The sequence below is a fragment of the Penicillium canescens genome, assembly GCF_028828765.1.
Source record: "Penicillium canescens strain IBT 15451 chromosome Unknown utg000002l_segment0_segment0, whole genome shotgun sequence".
NCBI lineage: Eukaryota > Fungi > Ascomycota > Eurotiomycetes > Eurotiales > Aspergillaceae > Penicillium > Penicillium canescens.
Window position 1 is genome coordinate 3,342,745 of NW_026703964.1, and position 24,975 is coordinate 3,367,719.

At 50.5% G+C, this 24,975-nt stretch overlaps 10 protein-coding genes across 10 annotated transcripts; 7 read left to right on the forward strand and 3 right to left on the reverse strand.

The window, feature by feature from the left end:
• Positions 1-94: 94 nt before the first annotated feature.
• N7446_002466 (uncharacterized protein) lies at positions 95-1,138 on the reverse strand (the record flags this gene model as incomplete). Its single annotated transcript, XM_058511215.1, has 4 exons — positions 95-595; positions 651-844; positions 892-973; positions 1,031-1,138. The coding sequence occupies 4 exons, from the start codon at positions 1,136-1,138 to the stop codon at positions 95-97; spliced, it is 885 nt and encodes a 294-aa protein (XP_058376751.1).
• A 1,714-nt stretch (positions 1,139-2,852) lies between these two features.
• On the forward strand, positions 2,853-3,284 carry N7446_002467 (uncharacterized protein; the record flags this gene model as incomplete). Its single annotated transcript, XM_058511216.1, has 2 exons — positions 2,853-3,204; positions 3,265-3,284. The coding sequence occupies 2 exons, from the start codon at positions 2,853-2,855 to the stop codon at positions 3,282-3,284; spliced, it is 372 nt and encodes a 123-aa protein (XP_058376752.1).
• A 114-nt stretch (positions 3,285-3,398) lies between these two features.
• N7446_002468 (ankyrin repeat domain-containing protein) lies at positions 3,399-4,662 on the reverse strand (the record flags this gene model as incomplete). Its single annotated transcript, XM_058511217.1, has 4 exons — positions 3,399-3,585; positions 3,656-3,991; positions 4,048-4,107; positions 4,625-4,662. The coding sequence occupies 4 exons, from the start codon at positions 4,660-4,662 to the stop codon at positions 3,399-3,401; spliced, it is 621 nt and encodes a 206-aa protein (XP_058376753.1).
• A 137-nt stretch (positions 4,663-4,799) lies between these two features.
• N7446_002469 (M13 family metallopeptidase) lies at positions 4,800-7,405 on the forward strand (the record flags this gene model as incomplete). The annotated part of the gene is made up of 6 exons (XM_058511218.1): positions 4,800-4,816; positions 4,874-5,109; positions 5,162-5,670; positions 5,725-6,823; positions 6,876-7,276; positions 7,328-7,405. 6 exons carry the CDS (start codon positions 4,800-4,802, stop codon positions 7,403-7,405), a joined length of 2,340 nt encoding a protein of 779 aa, XP_058376754.1.
• Positions 7,406-8,787: 1,382 nt separating this feature from the next.
• N7446_002470 (mitotic regulator LTE1) lies at positions 8,788-13,809 on the forward strand (the record flags this gene model as incomplete). Its single annotated transcript, XM_058511219.1, has 4 exons — positions 8,788-9,134; positions 9,200-10,574; positions 10,622-13,141; positions 13,192-13,809. The coding sequence occupies 4 exons, from the start codon at positions 8,788-8,790 to the stop codon at positions 13,807-13,809; spliced, it is 4,860 nt and encodes a 1,619-aa protein (XP_058376755.1).
• Positions 13,810-14,626: 817 nt separating this feature from the next.
• On the forward strand, positions 14,627-17,424 carry N7446_002471 (uncharacterized protein; the record flags this gene model as incomplete). The annotated part of the gene is made up of 4 exons (XM_058511220.1): positions 14,627-14,801; positions 14,952-15,346; positions 15,433-15,837; positions 15,901-17,424. The coding sequence occupies 4 exons, from the start codon at positions 14,627-14,629 to the stop codon at positions 17,422-17,424; spliced, it is 2,499 nt and encodes an 832-aa protein (XP_058376756.1).
• Positions 17,425-18,929: 1,505 nt separating this feature from the next.
• N7446_002472 (uncharacterized protein) lies at positions 18,930-20,335 on the forward strand (the record flags this gene model as incomplete). Its single annotated transcript, XM_058511221.1, has 3 exons — positions 18,930-19,644; positions 19,685-19,774; positions 19,800-20,335. The coding sequence occupies 3 exons, from the start codon at positions 18,930-18,932 to the stop codon at positions 20,333-20,335; spliced, it is 1,341 nt and encodes a 446-aa protein (XP_058376757.1).
• Positions 20,336-20,764: 429 nt separating this feature from the next.
• N7446_002473 (uncharacterized protein) lies at positions 20,765-21,362 on the forward strand (the record flags this gene model as incomplete). Its single annotated transcript, XM_058511222.1, has 2 exons — positions 20,765-20,865; positions 20,939-21,362. The coding sequence occupies 2 exons, from the start codon at positions 20,765-20,767 to the stop codon at positions 21,360-21,362; spliced, it is 525 nt and encodes a 174-aa protein (XP_058376758.1).
• Positions 21,363-21,849: 487 nt separating this feature from the next.
• On the reverse strand, positions 21,850-22,902 carry N7446_002474 (transcription factor SUA7; the record flags this gene model as incomplete). Its single annotated transcript, XM_058511223.1, has 1 exon — positions 21,850-22,902. One exon carries the CDS (start codon positions 22,900-22,902, stop codon positions 21,850-21,852), a length of 1,053 nt encoding a protein of 350 aa, XP_058376759.1.
• Positions 22,903-23,833: 931 nt separating this feature from the next.
• Positions 23,834-24,352, forward strand: N7446_002475 (ATP synthase subunit H; the record flags this gene model as incomplete). The annotated part of the gene is made up of 3 exons (XM_058511224.1): positions 23,834-23,860; positions 23,917-23,995; positions 24,090-24,352. 3 exons carry the CDS (start codon positions 23,834-23,836, stop codon positions 24,350-24,352), a joined length of 369 nt encoding a protein of 122 aa, XP_058376760.1.
• Positions 24,353-24,975: the final 623 nt, after the last annotated feature.

Genomic DNA, 24,975 nt, shown 5'->3' on the forward strand with positions numbered 1-24,975 from the left:
GTGCCTCTTTTTTATCACTAACTTCCTTTGCTGGTTCTGGGACAGCGGAGCATACTGGGATGAATGAATAGGAGTCAGTTGACGAGAACTTCTTCTATTCCTTGCCAGAAAAGTGCTGTTTCTTCCACTGAGTCACAGCGCTGCGCTTCTTCCGTTTTTCGTCGTGATTGTGGCTCTCGCTGCAAGTGAACCAGTTGTCAATATGGGCATGGTTTTGCCCCGCCGAGTAACAGTTGTAAAAATCCTGCGACCAATGATTTTCATAGCAGGTCTTCGAGATAGTTCTGAGCTCGGAATGCCACTTGGTTATCGTGGAATCATGCTTCGTACTACACCCACCACCATCGGCAGCGCGTTTGCAGTTGTCCTTGCCCGTGTCGGTGGTCGTTGGATCCAGCTTTTTTTCACAGTTGGTTGGCTCGTCCTTCTCAGTGGTGGTAGGATTCTGCTTGTCGTTAGTAGCGGTCTTGTTCTTGTCCTTGTGCTTGTCCTTGTTCTTGTCAATGAAACCACAGTCGTCGTTGTCAAGCTTTTTGCAGAGCTTCATGTCTTTCTGTATGTATCGTTTGCTGACGCCTCGCGCTGTTGATGCTCCCTTCAAATTGCCAAACACCGTGGCATATTGAAGTTCCAGCCTTCATATGGCAGACCTTTCCAACGGACTCTTTGAAATATTCTTGTGGGGCCAACGAGTTCTCATCGAGAATCTCCGCCACAACAACGGCAGCATTGAGTCCTGCCAGGATTTTGCCTGCGCTGGTAATTACATCGATTGCAACCTCCGCCAAGGCCTCGAAGGTCGACATTCGGAATGCACAAAGGATATTGTCGAGCATTAACGGACCTTTTGTCACTCCTTCGTAGCCTTCTGTGATTGGCAACTGCACTTACTAATCATCCAATGATGCCCTGAGTCGCTTTCCATATGCGGATAAGCGGGATTATCGAAATCGGTCACACCGGGCATTTCGCACTACGAGACGAGTTAGCAACTTAAACTCGGGAACATGTGTTTCTGGTCGTGGCATACCTCAAACACAATTTGCTTCAGGTCCTGCTTTGCACAACAAGCCTTATACGGCGAGTTGCCCATCTCACGCTCTGCCCTAGTACCTCCGCCGCCTGGGTAGAAGTCCATTCGACTGTAATCATCCTCCAAAGCGGCAACAACTTCCTTATCGTACTCATACGCATGGGTTGTCACGAGGCTTCAAGCGAGTAGCCGGAAAGAGCTTTTAAGCATGATCGAATAGAAAGCACAATTGACTGAGTATAGGGTATTCACAATCTTATTCTGACACTCCGTGATTATATCTGATTAAACTAGAGCTCACTCTATCTTATATAGACACCTTCGCGCTCCAAATAAGCCCAACATGTCGAACAGCGTCATGGCCTTCTACTAGGGGCCGTAAAGCAAATGGTACATCAGAGCAGATAGGGTTGTCATGCTAGGAATAGATACCGATGCGTGATCTGTACAAGTGAAAATATTCTCGAAGGATGCACGGTCGGCCGCAGAACCCTATTGAGACAAGAATAGGTAACCTAACAGTGTGAAGTATTACTTCATGCTAGCGCTGATAAACACTACCCTGTGCAGTGACCTTCCTGTGAAAGTGAGAGCTTGCGGCTGAAAGCCCCTAAAGAGGCAATTTGAACAAGGATGGGATACATTTCATTGGGGGGTTAGTGCATTGTGTAGCCAAATCAAACGGCCTCGGTTGGATTGGGAGTATTTGGTTCATTCTTTAATTACATACGTGGCGGACTCCGGGGTGATAATCTCACACCTTCAAATCTAATATCGGGTCTGGGGCTAGGCAGATTTCACCCTGGCCATCGGCTTCTGAAAAGGGCTCGCGTTACGGTTTAGGCGACGCGACTCGGAGTCTTTGATGTTTTCTTTGGCTACATGTTTGTGATTTCAGATTTGATCCCAAGGCAATGCAACTGGTGGGGAGCCAGGCATTTATCTGTGCGGCAATTGGAATATATCCCTCCCAAGTTTTCTGTAAAGAGAACTAACTAGCCTGCTTGAACTATCACGATTGAAGGCAAGTTAAGAGGTCGAGGCTATGTGCACCATTTAAGTAATGTCCACGTGGCCGGCAAGATCCAATTATGGAGGAGGGATGAAGGCGTTAGAGACTGCTACTGTGTCGGCATCGGGGTTTCTGCAGTGGCATTGAAAGGAGTGCTGGTGAAAGTACCTGGTGGTTATGTTGGGGAGAATTTGTGTCTCGCACAACAATACCGCTCCTGTTCACATCCCTCGGTACTCGAGTTTCTGGATTTCCTCTGCCACTTCTTGGCATTCCCTTTCCGTTTTAGTGTTGCTAGGTACCGGTCTGAGGGGCGGTGCGTGTATGTTTTTCACTGGTTTCAGTTTCATAGAGACCAGGTGAAGTCAAAATAAGGCGATAGAGCGAGGCAAAGAGTCTTTCACCTCGAGATACAACCGACTTGAGCTTTTATGAATGGAAGCCGAAGAACAAGAAAATAAAACAAAAAGGCCATGGATTATCAAACCCGACACTCCGAGGTGGCGCACGTCTTGACGGACCCCCACACCATCTTCATCTCATCAACTGTCACTGGGGTTGCTTCGCGTGGTAGCAGAAAGTTTGTTTATTTTAGGGAGGTTGCAATAGTTCGTATTCACGATGGGATCCAAAATAAGTCCCGCGGCCAAGAGCTTGGCCTTCCAAAAACACGGGATAGCGCCGGAGATCCTCGTATTCAGATTCTTATAAATTTAGTACTGTCCCCGACAACCCTTCTGTCACTGGGATCCATTTATCACCCCTTGGAAAATCTTGAAAGGCAATTCTTCATCATTTGGACCCATCATGAAGCTCACGAGTCTTCTCCTCAGCGCCCTTTTCGCTACCGGTCTCAGCGCCGCTCCTGTCGCTGACGCTGAGCAGAGCGAGGTCGTTGACGGTAAAAAGATATTCGGTCGATCGGGTCAATTGTGCAGAGTTCTCTACAGCGAGCATGTCAACTGCCGCTCTGGGCCTGGCACGAATTACCCAGTTGTGGTACAACTCTCCAAGGAGTGGACACGCGGGTATTACTTCACTTGCGTTAAGTCTGGAGAATGTATCACATACAATGGTGCCGTCAATTGTGGTTGGGACTACTTTGAGGAGGATAAGTGCTACGTAAACGGCCATGCAACCGATAGCTCTTGTACTCTGGGTATGTGTTTACCTTGGCATTGCCTGCTGTTATATGTTGTGTTAATATTCGCGAGGATAGCCAAACTTGGACGCTGTTAATTGGGTAACAAATTTGCACCATTGTCGCTCGATGAGAACGAGTGTAGTCGCGAGCCAGACATTCTCCGGACCAGAGGCCTAAGCAAGAATACCACCCTGTCCATTAGTATAACCTCACCTAGCACCTCGTTCGACGAGCATCTGAACCACTCTGTCGTGACCGGCTCGTGATGCAAGACATAATGTATTGCCATGTTTTCTTGGTAAATTCATGTCGGCACCCTTGTTCAAGAGCATCTGCACCGCCCTGTCATGATCTCGAAATGATGCCGCTTGAAGTGCAGTACCATATTGCCCCTCACTCTTTGAAAGCCGCACCATGGCTTTGTAGAATCTGCACCACCTTTTTCATGGCCTTCATGCGATGCAACGTACAGTTCTCTTCCACCCCTCCAAAAGAATTCACATAAGCACCTTTATCCTCTAGCACTTGTACGACCTTATCATGGCCTAGAAACGATGCTGCGTAGAGGGCATTGCGATAAGTTCGACCCTCGACATGAACATCCGCACCTCGTTCTAGCAGTATCTGCACCGCCCTTCGACGGCTTCTATGCGAAGCGGCTTGGAGGACATTGCCACTGTTTTCGGCACCAGCGTTGACATCGGCGCCCCGATCCAAGAGTTCGAGAACCATCTTTTCATTGCCTCCATATGCTGCTGCTTGGAGTGTGAGATTAGAGCTTTCTGGCGGAAGACGCTGCCTTCTTAAAGCTGTTTAAAGATGACAGATATGGGCCTTTCGGGACATCAACCAACTCACCCACTCTCTCCCAATGCTCCCTGAACATCAGCAATTTCGCCACCGTCAACAGACTTGGATCTGGATATGTTAAAAAAGGCGTTAGCCACATGATAGATTAGACTGACGTGAATATTGGTGTAAAGAACACGTTAAGTACGTTTATTGAAACGGGGCCCTTTATGATACCGGCATGAAAGAGAGAAGAGACCGGAACTAGCAACGTGGAGTACTAGCAAGCTCCGCAAATGAGACATACTGGAATTTAAGACATCTTCCTGCATCTCACATTTGCTTCGTTGCAGAGAGCCCAGCGCTATTCTGTGCGTCCATACAGCAAGTTGATATGTAAAGCTTGGCAGCAAGCTTGCCTTGTAAGTCTCCACCATTGCTTACAATCAAGCCGTGGCTCGTGTCTAACCACTGACTGAACATATCTGGAGGCCGGATGACTGAGCCAGCAACATTGAAAAAATGCTTAATTTCGTCTGGCATTAGCCTACGAGCTATATAACATTACCACTGAAAATTAGATCCACTCTTAGAAGACTAGGAGGTACAAAAGTATTATAGGTCACGTGACCGCATACATAGTCACCTGACGCTCTCGGGGAGGATTGCGGCCCGCTGAGTCATGATGGATGGGTCCGAGTGACGCCATCTTAACCCCAGACTTCCCTTCATGCTCTCAAACACTTGAGTCTTAATTAGGTATTGCACTCTCTTCTTCAAACCACCGGACTGGCTGATAGCCAGAAATTCCAAGCCCCAGAATGGCTCCGCCATGCAGGTATGCATCATGCATCTCCTGATCGGCAGCTGCGGAGCTCCACTAATAGCTCATCAGTAACCATAAGAAACACGACTCAAGCAACTCGTTTGACGACATGAAATCCGGAACGGAACCGCTTGTGGATGTGATCGAGGTATATGATACTGAGAGCAATGACTTCGTTCCCAGCCGCCTTAATTGCCGCCACAACAAGAAACAAGGACGCCCTTGCTTAGCTCGGTTCCTGCGAAAAGGGCTCTGCGCCTTTGTGATCACCGGACTGGCAATTTACTACTTCGGTTTTCCATACAGTATGGCACCTCTTCCATGTTACAGTGCACTGCTTACCGATTAAATAATCAGGCACCCCATCCATCAACACGCCATCCGCGCACCCCGCGGCTTCCCCACTTTGCCAATCGGAAGAATGCATACATGCTGCATCCGAGATCCTGTACAACTTAGATCCAAATTACGAGAAGATAGATCCATGCACTGATTTTGATCAATATGTCTGTGGTGGATGGCGGGAGAATCATGACATGCGCCCCGACCAGGGATCGATCTTTGCTGGCACAATCATGGCAGAGAATGCGCAAACTCGACTCCGTCATATCTTGGATCGCTCGGAAGCGCCTCAGCCAGCCGACGCTGATAATTTTAAGAAGCTGAAAGCTGCTTATGATGCTTGCTTGGATGAGCCTACCATCAACAAACGGGGCACTAAGCCTTTGGCTGATATTTTAGATGAACTGAAGAAGATCTATCCTGCTAAGACTGGACTTGTCAAGGGAGCTCAGGAGCACCTCACCAGTGCGATCTTGTATCTCTTGAACGCCGGTGTTGAGGCCCTGGCCTCCCCGGGTGTTAGTGTAAGTCCAATTGAAAATTCTACCCGTCTATTTCTAGCTACTGACTATCCACAGCCCGACGACAAAGACCCTGACAATGTCGTCATCTTTATTACTCCTCCCCGGGAAATTGGACTTCCCGCAAGAGAATATTACAATAACACCAAGACTGTGGCTGACTATACCTCTGCTTTCAAGCAAGTCATCCAAGGATTTGCTGGAGATGGGCACGACAAAGTCGTTGAAGATGTTGTTGCTTTTGAGAGCAAGCTCGCCGATGTGACTCCGGATACACAGACTCAGGAAGATGTCACCAAATATTACAACCCCCTTAGCATCAAGGAGACCGACGCCTTGGTACCAGAAATTTCTTTCGCCGATATCATCACATCTCTTGCACCACATGACTACAAAGGAGACCGCTTGATTGTTGGATCGCCCTCTTATATGAAGGCATTGTCTGGAATCTTAAAGGACACCCCTAGAGAAACGGTCTTGCTTTTCCTGCAGTGGAAGCTTATCCAAGCCCTCGAAAGCGCCATCGAAGATGGCGCGATTGAACCTCTCCGACGATTCAAGAATGAGCTGGCCGGTAAAGAACCTCAGGCCAAGCAAGACCGGTGGCGCAAGTGTCTTGGTCGCTTGGACGAGGGACTCGGATGGAGTCTTAGCCGATTCTACGTGCTTGATTCCTTCCCCGAGGCCTCCAAGAAGCTTGGTGACCAAATCGTTTCTGATATCAAGGAGCGATTCGTCTTCACCTTGGACCAGACTAACTGGATGTCTGGGGACGTGCGCAAGCTTGGTATCCAGAAGGTTGAAAACATTATCCAGAAGATCGGCTTCCCTACCAAAAGCCCTGATGTTATGGATCCCGAGGACGTCAAGAAATTCTACCGCGAGCTGGAAGTGTCGAAAGATACTTTTTTCGAGAATGAGGTGGCTGTGGCTAGATTTGATCTTCACAATGAATGGTCTAAGCTTGGAAAGCCTACCAACCGTGATGAGTGGGATATGAGTGCGCCGACAGTCAACGCCTATTACAACCCTCCTGGCAATGAGATTGTCTTCCCTGCCGGCATTATGCAGCCCCCAACATTCTATGGACCATCCGCCCCACTGTATCTTGCATACGGTGCATTCGGTTCTGTCAGTGGCCACGAGCTATCACACGGTTTGTCAAATCCCTTGTAAAATTGCGTTTGCCTTGACTAACAAGACAACAGCATTTGATTCCACCGGTCGTCATTACGACGAGAACGGAAACTATACAAACTGGTGGGACGACAAGACCGTCGAAGGCTTCGAAGAGCGGGCCCAATGCTTCATCGACCAGTACTCCAACTACACCGTCACAGGCCCCGATGGCAAGGTCCTCCACGTGAACGGGCGATTGACACTGGGCGAGAACATTGCCGATGCAGGTGGACTCACCGCTTCATTCCATGCATGGAAGAAGCACGATGAGTCGAAGCCTGACCTCCTTCTCCCTGGCTTGGGTGCCTTCACTAAGGAGCAGTTGTTCTTTATCTCGTATGGTAACTGGTGGTGCGGGAAGACGACCAAGGAGGCGGCTGAGCAGGCGATCTATAACGATCCCCATGCGCCTAAATCAGCTCGCATTATTGTAAGTCACTTGTGTGTTCTGTTGCTTCTGTGCTCTTACTGACCGCTTTAGGAAACCATGGCAAACTCCCGGGAGTTCAGGGACGCCTTTAGTTGCCCGGAGCGCAGGCCGGTTTGCAAACTCTGGTAGTTTACATATAATTTAGTTTCTTGATAGTTACCAATGGTATTTCATTGTTTGGATTCTCCAGTTCTCGCGTTCCCTCAAATGCACTGTTTGCACTGTTCGTGTCATGAGCATTCTCCGATGCACGTCTCATTGCCCTCCTGACTTATCACAAACTCACCCATAGCACCCCGGCCGCGCTTCATCATTGGAAGTATAGAATAACTATATTTTGAGTTGCATGAAGTGCGTCAACATTAACCAAGGCTGCCTTGATGCCTGGAATCTATACCCCGCGTGCCCAAAATCAAGTCTACGGGCGATCTTCGAAACATCCATGGCTCAACGCTAGACACACCCACGGGTCATGAGACCGTTTGTGGATTCCATATCCAACGCATATCCTGGCCCTTCAAGATACACCCTACAGTGAAAAATGCGTCTTTAGGTTCGCCGGACCGGAGACAGACCTCTAATAAGTTTCAAGTGCAGAACCCCTGCAACGAGCCTCTCATTCACCAAGCAATGTCAAAAGGATTCAGGATCTTCCTCCCCTCCAAACAAGGCAAAAGCAAGAATTAGCCTCTAGCGGATCTACCGCCGTAGATCCGCAAGGTCTGAGCCCCTCACTTGGTCACTTGGGAGGGTTTCCCGGGTTCCCAGACATATATCAACTCTGATCAATGTGATGGATCATTACCGAGGTATGTACAGTACGCACATGTGGGATGATCAGTTAAGTTATGGCAAGTGGCGGTAAACAGAGGAAGTATACGGCAGAGAATAGCCGGAATGGCAGCTCGGAGAAATACACCTTCACCGCGACTCGGGAACTTAGCGAGATTGGGTTGAACGATCCTCGATGTGTGGATATACAGTCTCCAACTATTTCCCAGGAATGAGGCGATCAGTCGATCATGTGAAAGGCTCAATTTTGCGCTGGAATAGGGCGTTGCTTAAAATCGGAGAGGTCACACAGGCTAAGTGAAACGCTTGACATATTGGGCGTCAAAGTACCATTTCTGCGTATCCTCGCGTCAATGCCGGGTGGAGGAATAACGGGCGCTGTAGCCAACCATATACTTCGTTCTTAGACAGTTATCGCGTTCACCGGGAATCCACGGCCTATCATACTCGTTATTAGAGCCCACTTGCAGCTTTCAGCTGAGCCATGTGTGGAGTATTACATCGTTGCAGAAATTAAAGAAATTCAAGAAATTAAAATGAAGCAATAATATCAATTGGACGAGGTTATGTCAAAGGGGAACCGTTCCCTGTTCCGCCGCGTCGGGTTACTCCACCCAAACAGAGCTGTCCGATTTCTCTCTCCCTTTTACCTCATGCCACTTCGTCGGATTGTTCTCTGGCTGCTTTCGCAAAGCCTTTGATCAGGCTTCGCGATCGCCATGGAGCCTTTTCCTCCTGCTGATCTGCTGTTCAAGGAGGCCTACTTGGGTCCGCAGGTTCATATCAACGAACTGCCTTTAAATCGACCAGGTCCCCAGAATGCGTCGAATCTACGACGGGCGAATACAGTAGCCCAGGGTGGCAACATAATCAAACGAAATCTAGAACTGAAGGCGGCGCGTGAGAAAACGGCTGGCCTTCGCGCCAAGGACAGCCATGAGATTTTGCGACACCAGCTGCAGCGGTCCCAAACAACTCGAGGGCCGCTAGAGGCGCGTCCACCCGGAAGGAAGGCCGGGCATTTCACAGTAGGAAGCGTCGGCCAGAATGGCAAAATCTTCCTCAGGTAAATCCAATCTATAACCTGCCGTGCGACATACAGTATGTGCATTGCTAATTTAGAACTCCCAGACCGATTGCCAATCCGCCGCAAAAAGGCCCACAGCCCGAGCCCTTCGCCCCTGTCGAGACCGCAAACCCCAATCTCCTTCAGCCGCAGCGCCATGCAACCGTCCGCGAGGACCCGTCCAGGTGGTCGAGCTCGCAGCTCTCAGAGTTACGCCCGCGCGAAGTCCCCCATCCCGAGTCCGTCCTATCCGAGTCCCCTGCCCCCGAGCTATCGAGTCAGCACCGCGCGAGACCGAATTCCTTCTCGACACTCTCCGAGCAGCAATCGACCGCTGGTGCTGGGAAGCGGGGTGAGCTGCGGATCGTGATTGATAGATCGGAGGACCGACCCAGGTCCGCAGGTGAGAATTCAGCCCACGCGCTGGAGGTTCCTGTTCCTCGTGCTCGATTTGGGGAGCCGCGGTTTAATGCCGAAGGTGGTGCAATGCTGCAAAGCTCAGTCTACTCGCGAACTCCTATGTCGGACAACTTTCGAAACTCTACCTTGCTTGGGGGCATGGCGGACCCCTTGCCAGGTCTGCGACAGAGTCCCTACGCCCGTGATTCTTTCTCGCGGCATCGGCCGTCTTTTGCCGTGTCGATGTTTTCGGGTACTGCTGCGATTGATCTGAGTCGAGCTTCGCCGATTCCGAGGAACTCGATGGTGTATGAGTTGAAAGAACCGGTTGAACCATCTATATACGAAACGCTGGTATATGATATGGATGATGGATCCGTTGTTCGATATATTCCTGGCACAAAGGATATCAGTGCTGCTACGCCTGCTCGAATTGTTGCGCAAATATCCTCTGAATCGTTTATGGACTATGAGTTGGTTTCGGACTTCTTCCTAACCTTCCGTTCATACCTCTCCGCCTCCCACCTTTTGGCTCTTCTTCTCGCGAGGTTAGAATGGGCGATTAATCGGCTACAAGACGATGGTCGCATTATTCGGATTCGAACTTTTGCGGCTTTGCGTCATTGGATTCTGAATTATTTTGTTGATGACTTCGTCACGAACTATGATCTCCGGACCCACTTTTGTGATACCATCAACGCACTGTACCAAAACGTCAAGGCTCGCGAACATGGCGGCACGAGTGATCGGAAGATTCTCATTGATCTCAAGCGATGCTGGAATGGCAAGTGCTCGGTCTATTGGTCTTCTCCTGACTTAGCTCGTGCCTACAATGACTCCGACGTTCCTATTGTACCTGGAAGCGCTCAGATCAACTTACCCAATGCCGATGAGTTGCACCAAAATGTTCCCCTTCCTGGCATGACTCCCCATGCCGATACTACCTTCCACGATAGCTCTCCCCACGCCGCGGCGCATGATCGAAACGATTCTGCCGCAACCGCACAAAGCATTCCCTTCTCCACGAAAAGTGAACAAAGCGTTATGGCACTGTCATGCTCATTCCCCCCAAATCACCGCGACGCCAGTCTATGTTTGCCTCGAAAGGCAAGGCGCCACGCCCTGTTATATTGGGTGGCCTCACCAAAATCAAAACCCAAACCCCGTCTCACGAACCGCCCATGTCCCCAATCTCGCCCATGGTAACACGACACCCATATCACACACATAGCCATAAAAGAAGCGGAAGCTTCTCTGACTCGGTTCGAGATGATCGATTGCCAATGTTTGCCACGGAGCCAGACACAGGAGCTGCGCCGCAGGAGATGCTGGATCCCGTCAGTTTAATTCGCGGAGAGCTGTATCCCCCCGCGGAATCATACATGGCAATGATGGCGCCAGACTCGCCTCCTCTCCCTCCGCCATCAAAGAATACGAACCCGGATCGTCGAAGCACGCCAGATGTACCCAAGCCGACTGCTAACTCCGGCGTGAGGACCATCATTGGTTCGATCAAGCGAGCGTTGCATACCAGAAATGGTGGCCAGAGCGTCTCTGCTCGCATTGCGAATGCGTCCGAGGCTATTTCTTTGCCGTCCCGGGGGAAGACATCTGCAATGCCAACCGGTATGGCTTTTGGTTCGGAGTACTACCGCGAAAGGAAGCTGGCTGCTGTTCCAAAGCGCCCTGCTCGGATCGACATACTCTGTGATCAAGTCTTGAAACAATATCGCCAAGCTATGAACAAGGATGAACCGAAAGATGCACAGGTGCCCCCTGCGTCCGACTTCCAAATGACGCTGCAGGAGCCTGCGTCCAACGCTGCTAATCTTTCGCCTATGCAAACCCCCAGGGCTGAGTCGAAGCTTAAAAGTGGAATTACCATGGGTAGTGGGTCGATTGTCATTGTGGATGATACCGGGTTTGAACTACCGTTCATGACAGGAGCAGCACCGGAACCGACGCTCAATCCCGATGATCTCGCTTCAGAGCCTACGGCGCCGACAGAATACGAGCCTTCAACTCAATCCATACCGGTGGAAGGGGAATATCTGCGTCCGATTTGTTACAACGCCGACGAACCGGGAGCAGCTATTTCGAGCGATCTCCCTCCTGCGCGTCCTCTCACGCCACGGAGATCATTTTCCACTACACGCGGCTCTACGCCGTCGATAAAGAAGAATTCTCTTGCTTTACGGCTTCGAAAGTACGCATCGTTCCAGAGCGGCGTATCAAGACAACGCTACTCACAGAGCAGTGAGGCAGCAGAATCGACTACTGGATCAGAAGCAACGCAGGATCAGAATGGAAAGCACTTGGGGCCAGCTCTTCGCAGGCGGCGAGGTGGAAACCTGCGTCAAATGCAGACTGGGGATGATCTCGAGGACCACCCAGCCCATGACTCGTTTGGATCTTGGGATGCCTCCATAGCGGACACTGCCCCTTCTGAGAGTGATGTTTCTAGGCCTCCTTCCACCTTGATCCCTCCCAACCCTCGGTTCTCGCTCATCCAGCCTCGTTCTTCTCGGAAGTTCAGACGTTCTTTTGAGTCAGTTATTGCCAAGTTTGCGCAGATTCCTGATGACGATGATGGTGGTGTTGAATCTACGCTGTTGAAACTGGAGGGCAAGTGGAATGGGCCTGGTAGTGCGAATCGGAACTCCACGTTTGCGCAAGCTGAGGCTTCTCGAGATGCTGGTGCGCATCACTCTCACCGAGAACAGGCCCTGGCCCCGCATGGCGTTGACACGGCGAAGGCTCAACTTGGTTGGGATGTTCTCACTCGGAGGAGGCAGACGGACAAGTCTGCGTATTCTACGGTTGGCGGTCATCTGGCGCCACCGAGGCCATACTCTGACTCCGTGACCGAGTCTGAAGAATCCTATAATTCCATCCCGCTTCTTGAAAGAGGGTTGACTGATGAGTCCATGAAACGACCGCCTACAAGCCAACCGGCGCACTACGATCAGTATGATGCTCCGCTCAATCTCATTTCCAGCCGGGATATGTCCGATAATGCTTCCTCGCACCCCTCGATTCAGATCGTGCACGAAACCGAGAGCATGCGGCGGATTCCCCGCGGCTCAACCGTTCCCACGTCAGGATTACTTGGTGACGGTCAGGTTACTCCAAAGCGCTTGTCGGCTCTTTCCTCTGAAATGTCAGTCGATATCATTGATCCGAATGAAGCTATGGGTGCACGACAGTCCACCGATACTCGCAGTCTGAGTTCATCAACTGTCGAGATTCCACCTCACCCCCTGGCGCACCCTCCCTCCCCGCCTATGACTATTCAACATCCGGGCTCGTTCACGTCCTGCGCCTCGCCAATGGATAAAGTTCTGTTCCAAACTCATCCTCTTACGCCTGAGACATCCCCCAGGCACAAAGATATGACAGGCATTGCTCAACGCCCGATCAATATACAGCAGATTTCAAGCAATGTCTTGTTCAATTCAGAAAACCACCATCCCGCCCAGAACCCCATCACCATCCTCGCGCCGCCCGACCACGTCCCCTTTGTTCTCGCCTGCGAATCCCAAGTCCTCGCCCACCAATTAACCGTAATAGAAATGGCCGCGCTAAGCGAGATCGACTGGCGGGACCTAGTCGAGATGAAATGGAGCAATGGCTCCCCCTAATCCTAAACTGGGTCCAGTTCCTGACGACCGAAGAACGCAAAGGCATCGACCTAGTCGTCGGCCGTTTCAACCTTATGGTGAAATGGATCCTATCCGAGATCGTGCTGACCCGCGACGTCAACGAGCGAGCCCGCACAATCGTCAAATACATCCATACCGCCGCGCATGCACGTCGCATCTGCAATTACGCCACCATGCTCCAGATCGCCATCGCCCTGTCCTCATCTGACTGCACGCGCCTGCAGAAGACGTGGCAGCTTATCCCCTTGGAGGATAAGCGGTTGTTCAAAGATATGGAGTGTCTCATCCAGCCGGTGCGCAACTTTAATGATTTGCGCGTCGAGATGGAGACGGCCAATTTGCAGGAAGGATGCATTCCTTTTATCGGTCTATATGTACACGACCTTACCTATAACGCTCAGAAACCCGCCCAGATCAGCAGTAGTGACGGTGGTCTACTGGTCAACTTCGAGCGGTATCGCACTGCAGCTCGCATCGTTAAAAGCTTGCTTCGTCTCATTGACGCCAGCACGAAATACCGTTTCCAGCCCGTGCAGGGTATCATCGAGCGATGCTTGTGGATTGGATCTCTCCCCGAGGAGGAGATCCAAGCTCGCAGCAAGGCACTTGAATAACCACCATCCTTTTTTTGATTTGATTTGTTGGATCTGGGATCTTGGCCCAGTCCATTATGTATTACAATCTCTGTGCTTGTGATTGGATAGTTTATACCCCCTATTTCAGAGGTTGCTTTGTTCCTCTGCTCATGTTTGTTCCCAGCATTTGCATCTGGTTTCGTTCTCTTTGGATTTCCTTATATTTCTTTCGATGATGTTGTTCGGTCTTTATATGGCAGTTATCTGTCCATGCATGCCTGCTAAGGTTTGCTCTCTTTATCTTAATCATCGACGTCGTCGGATCGATGTTCCCTATGTACTCTACTCTATTTGGCCTGAACGTGCCTTCTATGTCGTGCCTGGATTTCAGAGCGTTTTTGCATCCGAGCGTGGCATTTGCTGATTTTGTCTTTCGTTGATAGCGTTTTTCTTTTTTTCGAATTAGCATTGCAGATCAACTTATAATACACACAGGTACCAACATACTGTCATACCACTCCATAGTACAAATGAAACCAGCATTCAAATTATTCTTAAATAAACTTCTATACAATAGTAGCTAAACCAAAACGATTCTAGCCCCAAAACAAACAATTTAACCCCGTTTCACCCAAAGTTCCCAAAAAGTCCAAAGTGCGTCATATCGATCATCCAGGAACGGAACACCATTTTCGGCTCCCGACCACCTACCTCAACCCACCACATCTCTCTCCAACAACCAATATCCACGGGTGCGAACACCCTTATTGACCACAATCCCCAAGGGCCCGTTCCATCCCACCCACTCCGACCCCTTTGATGTCCCCCCTCAAGGCCGGACAGCCAGCCCGCCACGATGGACACGACCGAACCGCGGCGCGGGGGTTCAGAGGACTCCGTCCGCTCCAATAATGACATCGCCTTCCAAGAACCGAAACAGGAGCTCCCTGACGACCTACCGAAATCTCTGGATGATCGTCGCTCTGTTCCTGTTTTCCATGCGGAGACTGAGATGTACGATGCCTGGCAAGGTGAGCAACAAGAAGAGAACGAACGCGCAGCTTTCGTCCCCGGACTAGCTGGATGGATACACCCGTATCCATATCCATATCCATTGCCATACCCAGCAACCACCCAAACATTCCTAAAACTCCAAACTAACAAACTCCCCAAAATACCAGGCCAATCCCAATTCCTAACAACACCAGTCGCCGCAAAACCCCTCCCATTCAGCCTAACACTAGACGACCACACACATGACACAGAACACGAGCTCCGAGCCCACTACGGGCGCGATTTGGAAGACAGCGACGCCCGACTGATGGAAATGCTCGCCGCCCAAGCCGCGCATCGCGAAGTGGATTCTCTCAGTGCGGACGAGGAGACCATTGCCGTTGATGAGAAGCTGACCGATGATGAGAAGCGCGATATACTGCAGAAGAGCTTGAATATGGCGGCTAGCAATGGGGATGTGGAGCGCGTGCGGAAACTCGTGCGTGGGAATGCTAGGCCTTTTGTTGATGTTAATATGCCTGATGAGGAGGGGACTGTTCCGTTGATTTATGCTAGTTGTTTTGTGGGTCCTTTCCTTCTTTTCTTTACTTTTCTTTTGCATTTGGTTTGGTTTGGAAGTGAACGTGTGGCTGACGGGTCTTCTTTTAGGGTCATCAAGAGGTCGTTGCCGCGCTTATTGATGCCGGGGCTTTCGTTGACAAGCAGGATCGCAATCAGTGGAGTGCGCTGATGTGGGCTATGACGAACCGCCATAAGACTATTGCGAAGATTCTTCTTGATCACGGGGCTTCGCCGGATATTAAGTCTTCGTCTGGAGGTACTGCGCTTGATTTTGCCCAGCCTGGGAGTGAAATCTCTGAATATCTGCATGAAAATGGGTATAATTTTGGTGCTGGGGCTATTGAGGACGATTTCTATGATGCTGGGCTGGCACATGGCCGGTTTGAAGAAGAATTGGCTGAGACTGAGATGAAGCGGAGAATGATGATGGAAGAGAGCGCTATCAATTTGGAAGTTGATTTGTCCAGTCTGGGGCTTGACGAGAAATTCGAGGTGAGTTGGACAGTACCCGTGTACTTACCTGGCATGGGCGTGGGCTAACTCGAGTTCGCACAGCCATCTGATGAGGATGAGCTAGAAGAAGAGCAACAGGAATTCGTCTGGGATCGGTGTCTGAATGACCAGATGTTTGTCTTCCAGGATCATGAACTGGAGCGCATCTTGGATATCATCATCACCAACATGACTCCCCAGCGGTCTCCATCTCAAAAACCAGTGCCTGCAAATCTCCTCTTCCTCAGTGCACGTTATGCGCATTATCATGCCAGCCCGGAGCTACTCGCAACGCTGTTGACGTCGGCGATGGACAAGATCAATGACGTCGTCGAACGCTACCAATGGGACATGACCATGCAAGCATTCTGGTTGTCAAATGCCACGCTACTTCTTCATTACCTCAAGAAGGATGGCGGTCTGGTAGAATCTACGGTCGAGTTCCAGCTCCATTTGGCAGAGTTGATCAATGAGATTTTCGTTCTCATCATTCGTGACGCCGAGCGTCGAATGAACAAAGTCCTGGATGCGGCTATGCTGGACCATGAGACCATCCCTGGACTGGAAGATGTTGCCTTCCAAAACGAATGGAAACTCTTCCGCAAAAACAAAAATAAAACCCCTGAACCTGCCGAGAAGCGATTCCGGCCTCCATCTCCGCGCCGACGAGCGCAGGTTTCGCCCCGAAACATCACCTCCTTACTCTCATCGACCCTTTTTGTACTTGATCTATACGACGTCCACTCCGTGATCGCAACACAGATCCTCTCCCAACTTCTTTACTGGCTCAGTGCCGAGATCTTCAACCGGATCATGAGCACGAAACGTTACCTGGCGCGCACAAAGGCAATGCAGATCCGCATGAACGTGTCAACTTTAGAAGACTGGGCGCGCTCCAATAACCGACAACCAGAGCACTATGAAAACGGGTCTACATCTTGCACCGGAGAGACCACAATCGAAGCCGCCCGTCGACATCTGGCGCCGGTTATCCAACTCCTCCAGTGGCTGCAATGCTTTTCCTCGCTCGGCGACGACCACGAATCGCTCGTGACAACCCTTCTCCAACTCCAGCAACTCACCCCTGCCCAGCTTCTTCACGCTGTCAAGTCCTACCGCCCAGAAGTCGGCGAGAAGGGTCTCACCAAGCAAGCAATGAAGTTTCTCCTTGATATGCAGCGCGACCCAGGAGTTATCTTCCGCGAGCAACAAAAAATACAAGACGAGAAGAAAAGAGCCGCAGCCGGGCCTGCGTCCGACGCAGCAGACGGTCGTCCAAAAACACCACCAAAGGACCAACCCTCCGACGCACCCACATCCCCAGACCCGGGTCTTTCCCCGGGCTCAGCAGGTGCCTCCTCCAGACCAGCAAGCATGGTCGCCATCAGGAATGACGAACGCCCGGGTGGCGGCAACGCCGTCATCCTTGACCCGACCCTCTTCCTCCCCTTCTCCCTCCCAACCAGCACAGACATGCTAATCAGCTACGGCGCCGGCTTCGGCGGTACGAATCGCGAACGAGCACGCAAGTACATCCCCACCGTTCCACCAGAGGTTCTCAGCCGATTTGATCGTGGCGATGCATGAACTAGTCCACTCGATTGCCGATACCCTGCGCTTTTTTTTTTGGCTTTCGCTGTCGCTTTTTCGCTTGCGGGAAATGTGCGATTCGGGGCTTGCACGTTGGCATCTGTTGCGCTGGGTATATAATTTAAATGGATATCATCTGCATCTGTATCTGCATTGGTGTCAATAAGTATCGTCTAGTATAACTTTAGTCAATGCACAGTAGACGGCATCAGTATGTATGTCTCTCGCTTCGCTCCTGTCGGCGAAGCCGCTCCGCGAGCTGTTGGCTGTTGGGTTGTCTTGGCTTAACGTGTTGGGACAGGGTTTGAGCATGGCTTTTTTTTTGACCTCCGCTACTGGCTTAGTGGGTAGCACGTCAGCTTACCAGGTATGCCAGTGGATTCCACCGCAGACACCCTGCAGATGGAATACATGTCGGGTGGAGGTGAAGGGATTCTGTGGAAGGGCATGTTCATCTGATTCGGGGGAGATCTCGTTTCAGATTCAAGGAATTGAGAACTTAGATCTGCATTCATGTTATGTATCCAAGACCAAGAATCCGATCTGTGCAAGATCTTCCAGGGTGTACACTCCGTACATGAACATGAACTGTAAAGTAAAGACAATACATCATATCCCACTGCCAAGCTATGACGCAGACTAGATCGTAGTCGAAATACGAGACATGTCCCCAGTAAATATACGAAGCGAGCGTGCGGCTCTGAAAAGGGATATCGGTGCTCCCCATTGGGTCGTGGAGATGCGTTGTCGTGTTCATATTTTCCTAATGAAGTATAGCTAGATGCTGATTCTGGAGTAAGTCGAGCCGACGGTACTTATTTGTGTATTTTCTATGCATCTCTCGCACTTGGCACCGCTTTCTTCCATTTTGGCTGACCTGTAAGTGTATGAATTGAACATATCCCAATCCCAGCTATTTTGCCTCGCAATTGCAGCCTAAAATAGCTTGCCGAAAAGGATCGAGTGGATCAGCGCTTGCGCATCCCGCTTGGATATGCCGAGTGCCATTGGCGCCGGCCCACTGTTGAGATCTTGCTTATTCGCACATTTTGGAATTGTAGTATGATCCGAGGGTTGGGCTGCGATTATAAGCCGCTAAGTGCAAAATAATATGCCCGTAGTCGGTATAAATTACTCATTGTTTATACTTGCCCCTCTCTATAGACGATCTGTCTAGCCCTAATGTAGGCCCCATACTCCGCGATCTGGCCTCTTTCTCTTCTTCAAGCAATTGGCTTCTTTTCCACGGTCCGACCCGCGATGTTTCAGGATCTTAAAATGGAGGTCAAGTGTCTCCTGTTTCAATCCTCGTTTCAACAATTATAACACGCATTGCGCATTACGTACCCCGTATATGGGGCAAAGCCCCAAAGAGTACGTCGTTTCCTAATCGGGTAGCTTCTGCTTTCAAATCTTCACCTTCACATCTTCACATCTCCCCTTCTTCTCTCCTAACCCATATGTAATATTCCGTTCAGCCCTTCGCGGCTGCCAAATCCAACATGAAGCTTACTCCCAGATCCCAGACCGGGAACGACCTTCATGATCCTCGCAGAAGACCGAAACGACCCCGGCGTTCCCCAATAAAGCCCGAGTCGTCGCTGGATGCGCCATACCGTTTCCCAAGTATTTTAATGGGATCTACTCAGAATGACCTGGTCCCGCCCTCGGGCTTGCACCGCTTACCACGACCACCAAGCTTGCCGAATCCCCTTCCTCCCCCACCAGCTGGATGGCAGGGCGAACAGATGACCGAGTGGCTGAGAGCCAAAACTGAGGAAGATCGTCGCAAGCAGGCTGAGGAGAGGACGCAACAGGAGAGTTTGATTCTGGAACAGCGTCGTATTGAGCAGTCTATGCTGGCTGATTGTTTGAGGGCTGGTATGCCGCCGCATTTTCTTCCATGGATTTTTGCGGCTTTTCAGCATACTTCTGCTGCAGCTCAGTATGCTCCTACGGTGCCGCAGCTGAGTTCCAATATGGAGTTTCAACAGTGGTCGACGGCTACTAGAACTGCTCAACCCCAATCTCAAGCTCAATCTCAATCTCAAGCTCAGCCTCAAGCCTTAGCTCAATCTCAACCGCCTCCTTTACCTTCTTTGTCTGCTCAGGCTCAACAGCAGACCTATCATGGACCTGTGTCTTCCATGAATCCGCCGCCGTCTCAGGCTCAGCAGCCAGCGCAAACGCCAGCACAGCCTGTACAGCAATCACCTAGTGAGTTAACATCCATTGTTTTCAATAAGCGTATACCCAGCAATCGCAGCCCAATTTGCCGCGGCTCGAGCGGTTGTGAAAAAGGTTGCCAGCGTTGAAAATTCCAAGAGTCATAATTCCAAGACCACATGTATATTGCTCACACAATTGTCCAGGTTTCAGACAATCGTTCCCTATCATGGGCCCTGTCTCTCATCCGCCTCGATCCATGGAGCTCCAAGGCAAATCCCGGACCTCTGGTGCGCGACACACGACTACTGCACCTCCTCATTTCCCACCTCTTCCTAATTGGGCCTGGGACTACCGTCAGCCGCCACCTCTCGCCTTCCACCACTGGACTCCGCCAGAGAGTCTGCAAGCTCAATCCCAATCGCAATCGCAATCGCAATCGCAATCACAGAATCCAGTAATCACAACCCATGATTCTGGTGCTCCTCCAAAACCACCTGCGTCGGACCTCCGTTCAGAGCAAAACTCCCCAGTCCAAAAACGGAAAGACGAGAGATCGCATCAAAAAGTGCCTCCCCCTCATCTCGTGCACTCGATGCTTCTACCAGAAGACAAGGTTCAAGCGACAACTCCCGTGGAATCTGGTCGCAGCATCATCGGCGCCAAATCAGTGATGTGTCTAGCACAGAAGGAGCTTGTGGTAATGACGAGGGCGAGTCTTCCGAGCAATTCTCTGAAATGACTCCAGCTACCACAGACTTATCCAGTATCCACAACACCCAGGATGTCAATGTGGGAAGTCGGAATGTGTCTTCCACACGTCAGTGAATTGATTTGACGACTACCCAGCTCGCTTGAAGCACTGGGCTTTTATTACTCTCTTTTGTTTTCTGTTTGTCTCTTTTCTAATCATCCTCAGCTATTCAGCGTGCGAAGATTCCTTGTGGGTATAGAAAGGTGCATCCTGTGAAAATGGGCCTGGTGTATATGTTAATGTTTATGCTTATGGATTGGGAGGGGTTTTGGGCTGTTCGCCCGGCTTCAGGAGGCTTTGTATTCAAAGATACCAATTTCCATTGGACATTATTACTTTTATTCTATTCAACTACAGTGCATAAGTAAATGCTAACACAAAAATAAGATATAAGGTTGAGGTATCAAAACTCTTGGCATGTCCGGTATGACATCGCCACACGTCATACCAGCCCTGATGATAATCCTATGGAAACCTGTAAAGCAACTCGGGGCATCCTGGGGTTCTCCACATATAGGGTGACTATTTCACTTCCAGCATTCTCCTTCCTACACTATCCACCTACAACCACCACTAACTACCAACCTCCAGCCATATCATATCATCATCCATCCAAACCAACCAAAATGGCCACATTCATGCGCCTTCGAGGCAACCTCCAACCCGGAACCTCACTCCTCCGCCTAAACCAGATCATTTCTTCTTCCGTTGCCAGACCGACAACCCAAATTCAAACTCAAATCCAAAACCGAAGCTACGCCCAAAAACAAGACAAGACACCCCCTCAAGCCAGGACCAAGCCTCGCCCTCTCCAAACCATCCAATCCCTTCAAACAAAGCACGCCCAACCCTGCGCGATGGGAACCAGTCACCGATTGCCGACGACGAGGGACATTTGAAGGATGATTTGCCTGAGGATGTTAAGCGTCATAATGAGGAGATGGAGGACCGTTATGATAAGCCTTATAATCATATGAGTGATAAGGGGTCTCCGGAGAGTAAATTTGAGAATTAACCTGGAGACGGGTTTGTTGGGGTATGTTAGATGCCAAATGCTAGGTGATAGCGTTGTCTTAAAGATTGAGGCATGCATTTGGACCTGGGTCTTGTATTTCTATCATGTTTTATGTATTGAGTAGGTATAGCCAGTATGAATTACACAAATTGATTATGAGGAAATAATCAAGACATATATTGAAGTAGGCCTCGGAGTATGAACATGGCTTCATAAGGGGTAAGTAGTAGCCCCAGGGGTAGAAGAATATATTATGCCGTTGCAAAGTTTATTGATACTTCTCGGAACCTCGTGTCGTAAGAGACAAGGTATGTATTACCACGTCTACAGATGATTGAGTTCATAGAAAATCAATTGCTAAGAGTAGATCTAGATTTCTGTGTACAGTTTAAGACTGTCCCTTACTGGTTCAAAACCAATCTCCAGCAAGAATCAGATAAAATGAAAAATGAAAATGGCACAGTGCACTGTGAAGTCACTAAGTTCCTCAGCTGACAGGCAGCTTGCCCAAATCACCCTTTCCATCCTTGATCCAATCCTTATCGACGAGATTCTCACGCTCAGCATAGAGCTGCTTGTAGGCACCACGGATGGTTCCGTCGCTGACGTGAGCAACCTGGGAGATCTCCTTGGCACTCTTGCCATGACCCATCAGATACGAAGCCATGTAGATACAGGCCGCGACAATAGACAGGGGAGAACGTCCAGCCAAGGAGCCCGAGGCAGTGACACGGTCCGAGAGTGAAATGGAAACGCTGGTAACCTGGTATGGGAGATCGAGAAGGTTGCAGAAACGGTTGCAGAGGTCGCTGGGCTTAGTCGAGGTGGTGGCTGTATAGCCCTCGTTGGGATCCGCGACACCACCGCTCTGGACGGTAGCGTTGTAGCGCTCGATGTTCTGAGAAGTGAAGAACTTCTCCAGAGCCTTGTAGATGCGGCCAATTTCCTTGCGGGTAACCTTGGTTACGGCGAAGATTTCGGTGAAAGTACGTGGGACCTTACACTGACGGCATGCGATGAAGATGCACCCGGCAATGATGACATCCTGCGACTTTCCCTTGAATGCCTTGGCATCATCGACCACCTTGAAGAGATACTTGGCTGTATCAGCCACGGTCTTCTGGATGTTGAAGCCGTCACATAGAGCACCAATTTCCTTGTAAGCGGCCATGAGCTGCTTGTTCGCCTTCTCGTTCGACTGCTTGTTCTGCGCGCGGTACAGATCGCGGGCACGGTGGCCCGTGCCACCACTGGCGATGGTAGTCTCCAGCTGGGCGCCGTTGAGCAGAGGGTTCGAAGCGTCTCCGACACGGGAGGGATCATCGTTGTTCTGATCGTCGTTCGAGAATGTACGCCATTCGGAGTGCACATCGATCTCGCGGTCCGCGAGAACGAGACCGCAAGAGCCGCAAACGGTTTCGTGGGAGTCGGGGAATTCCAGGTTGGGAGGGACCTCCTTGCATTCGGGGCAGAGGAGGTGGGCGGAGAGGTTCTTCTTCCACGGAGCCGTGGCCTCAGCTTTCACGGCAGGAGTAGCCATCTTTTGCGATTTCAGAGAACTTTCGAATCTATCGGTGCGTCTTTTCGCGATGATCTTTGGGGTTCTGCGAAGGTTGTATTTGTGGTTATAATAGCGAAGAAAGAGCGGCGAATACAGCTTGGCGGCTGCAGAGCGTTAAAGAAAGAGGGCCACCTGTAAAGGACCTCTCAAGAGAGGAACAAAGATGAGAAAGCGATTTCCTCAAAGCCACTGTTCGCACAGTGATGTTAGTCCAAGATCTCAGAGCGAGTGCTTTGTGTCAAGGAACCATAGCAGAGTTGAATGGCTAAAGCCTCCAACAAAGCCATGCACAACCGGAACGAAGAGGCCATTGTTACCTTTTACCGGCTAGACCCCTCGGGGTTTCGAAGAATCACCCCCCAGTCAGAACAGAGCCTTCACCAGTCTGCGCTTTCGAGTCGAAAGTGGAACAGAAACCTCGCCTCAGCTTGTCCAGCCGCGTTGAACCAGTCAAGGTCTCCGTAAGAAGGTCTCTCACGAAATGGGGACAGGCTGAGGATGAGAACACGAAGTCAAGGACCGGGGGAGATGGGAGTGACAATGAGAGTGAGGTGAAGAGAGTAGCAGAATGAATAAGAAGTCCGAATCGGGCTTGGTAAGCTAGTCACGTGGTACTGAATTATCCCAAGTTGGCGAATGAGTCAACCATGTTTGTTCTCGATTGTTCTTTGTTCACGTCTATTGTTACTAGTCTATTCAGTCATCTATCCACCTAATAATAACAACACAGATGTCTGCGCTGTTATCGACTGGAAATGTGAAGAGATTCGGATGCACATGACCCGGCTGAGTCAGCGCCAAGCCACCTTTCCGAACAGAAGTCGTTTGAACCTCCAACTTCACGGAAAGACGGATCAGATCTATCCTTGAGAACCACCCCTCATCCCTCATCTACACCTCCTCAGTCAAGATGATGTCTCAGTCTCTCCGGGCCTCGGTGAGTCCTGATTGAATGATTTCCGCCATGTTAACCAGCAGCTAACGCGAACACAGCGCACCCTCTTCTCCCGTGCCTCTCGGCAACAGGTCTCGGTCGCTCGCCGCACCTTCCTGACCTCCGCCATCCGTCAGGGTATGTTTTCTCGATCGGGATAGTCGTTGCCCTTGTGCACATATCCCTCCATTGCCCTTGGATCGTGCAATCGCTGACCCGCATTCATCTTTAGCCGACCCCGTCCAGGACCTCTACCTCCGCGAGCTCAAGGCCTACAAGCCCATTCCCCTCAAGGCCAACGACGCTGATGAGCACGTCCACAAGTTCAGCGCTCCTCAGGCCCCCAAGTCTCCCGAGGAGGCCAACCTCGCCAGCGAACTCTCCGCCTACGAATCCCAGCAGGTCGAAGTCGAGGGCCAGGCCGCCGCCGGCGAGGCCGCCCCCGTCGAGGAGAGCTGGTTCGAGGAGGAAGAGGAGGCTCCCGCCGCCCACTAAGCGCCCTTTTTTTTCTTTAGCAAGGTCTGGGGAGATATGGGGGGACGGCTTGCAATGCCCGTGCTGCAACTAATGTGGCCGCCTCTCGGGTCCTGAAGCTTGTAAATTAGACCACATTGGAAACGTTGAGATTTCTTTTTCCTTTTTCTCGCCCATATCACATTCGTACTTCCGAGGAGCATGGCCCTAAACTGAGAGATTGGGTGGTCCTGAAGACTGCTTTGGGTGATTATCAGATCTTCACGTTAGGGTCATCTTGACGGTCTTGTCATATCTGATATATGGTGCAAACAGTAGAGTCGGTAGCATTGATATAGTTGGACAATATAAGCAATGGACTGTTGACTTTTCTGATCACCACGTGGGGTAAACACTATTGCTCGTAGAGATAGAGAATAGAGCCAAGCCAGGAAGCCTCTACCATGACCTAACTTGTTAAGAGGTTGGGAGCCGTCGTCGCCGATTCAGCCGGTAACTACATGTACGAGTCAGTAACAACCCAACTTGAATCTTGGCTTGGAACAAGAGACGACTGATCTACAATAAATCTCAGAGAGAAGAAACCTTATGTATCGAGCTAGTCGTTGCAAACACATATGTGGGCGTCGATATAAAAGTTACTA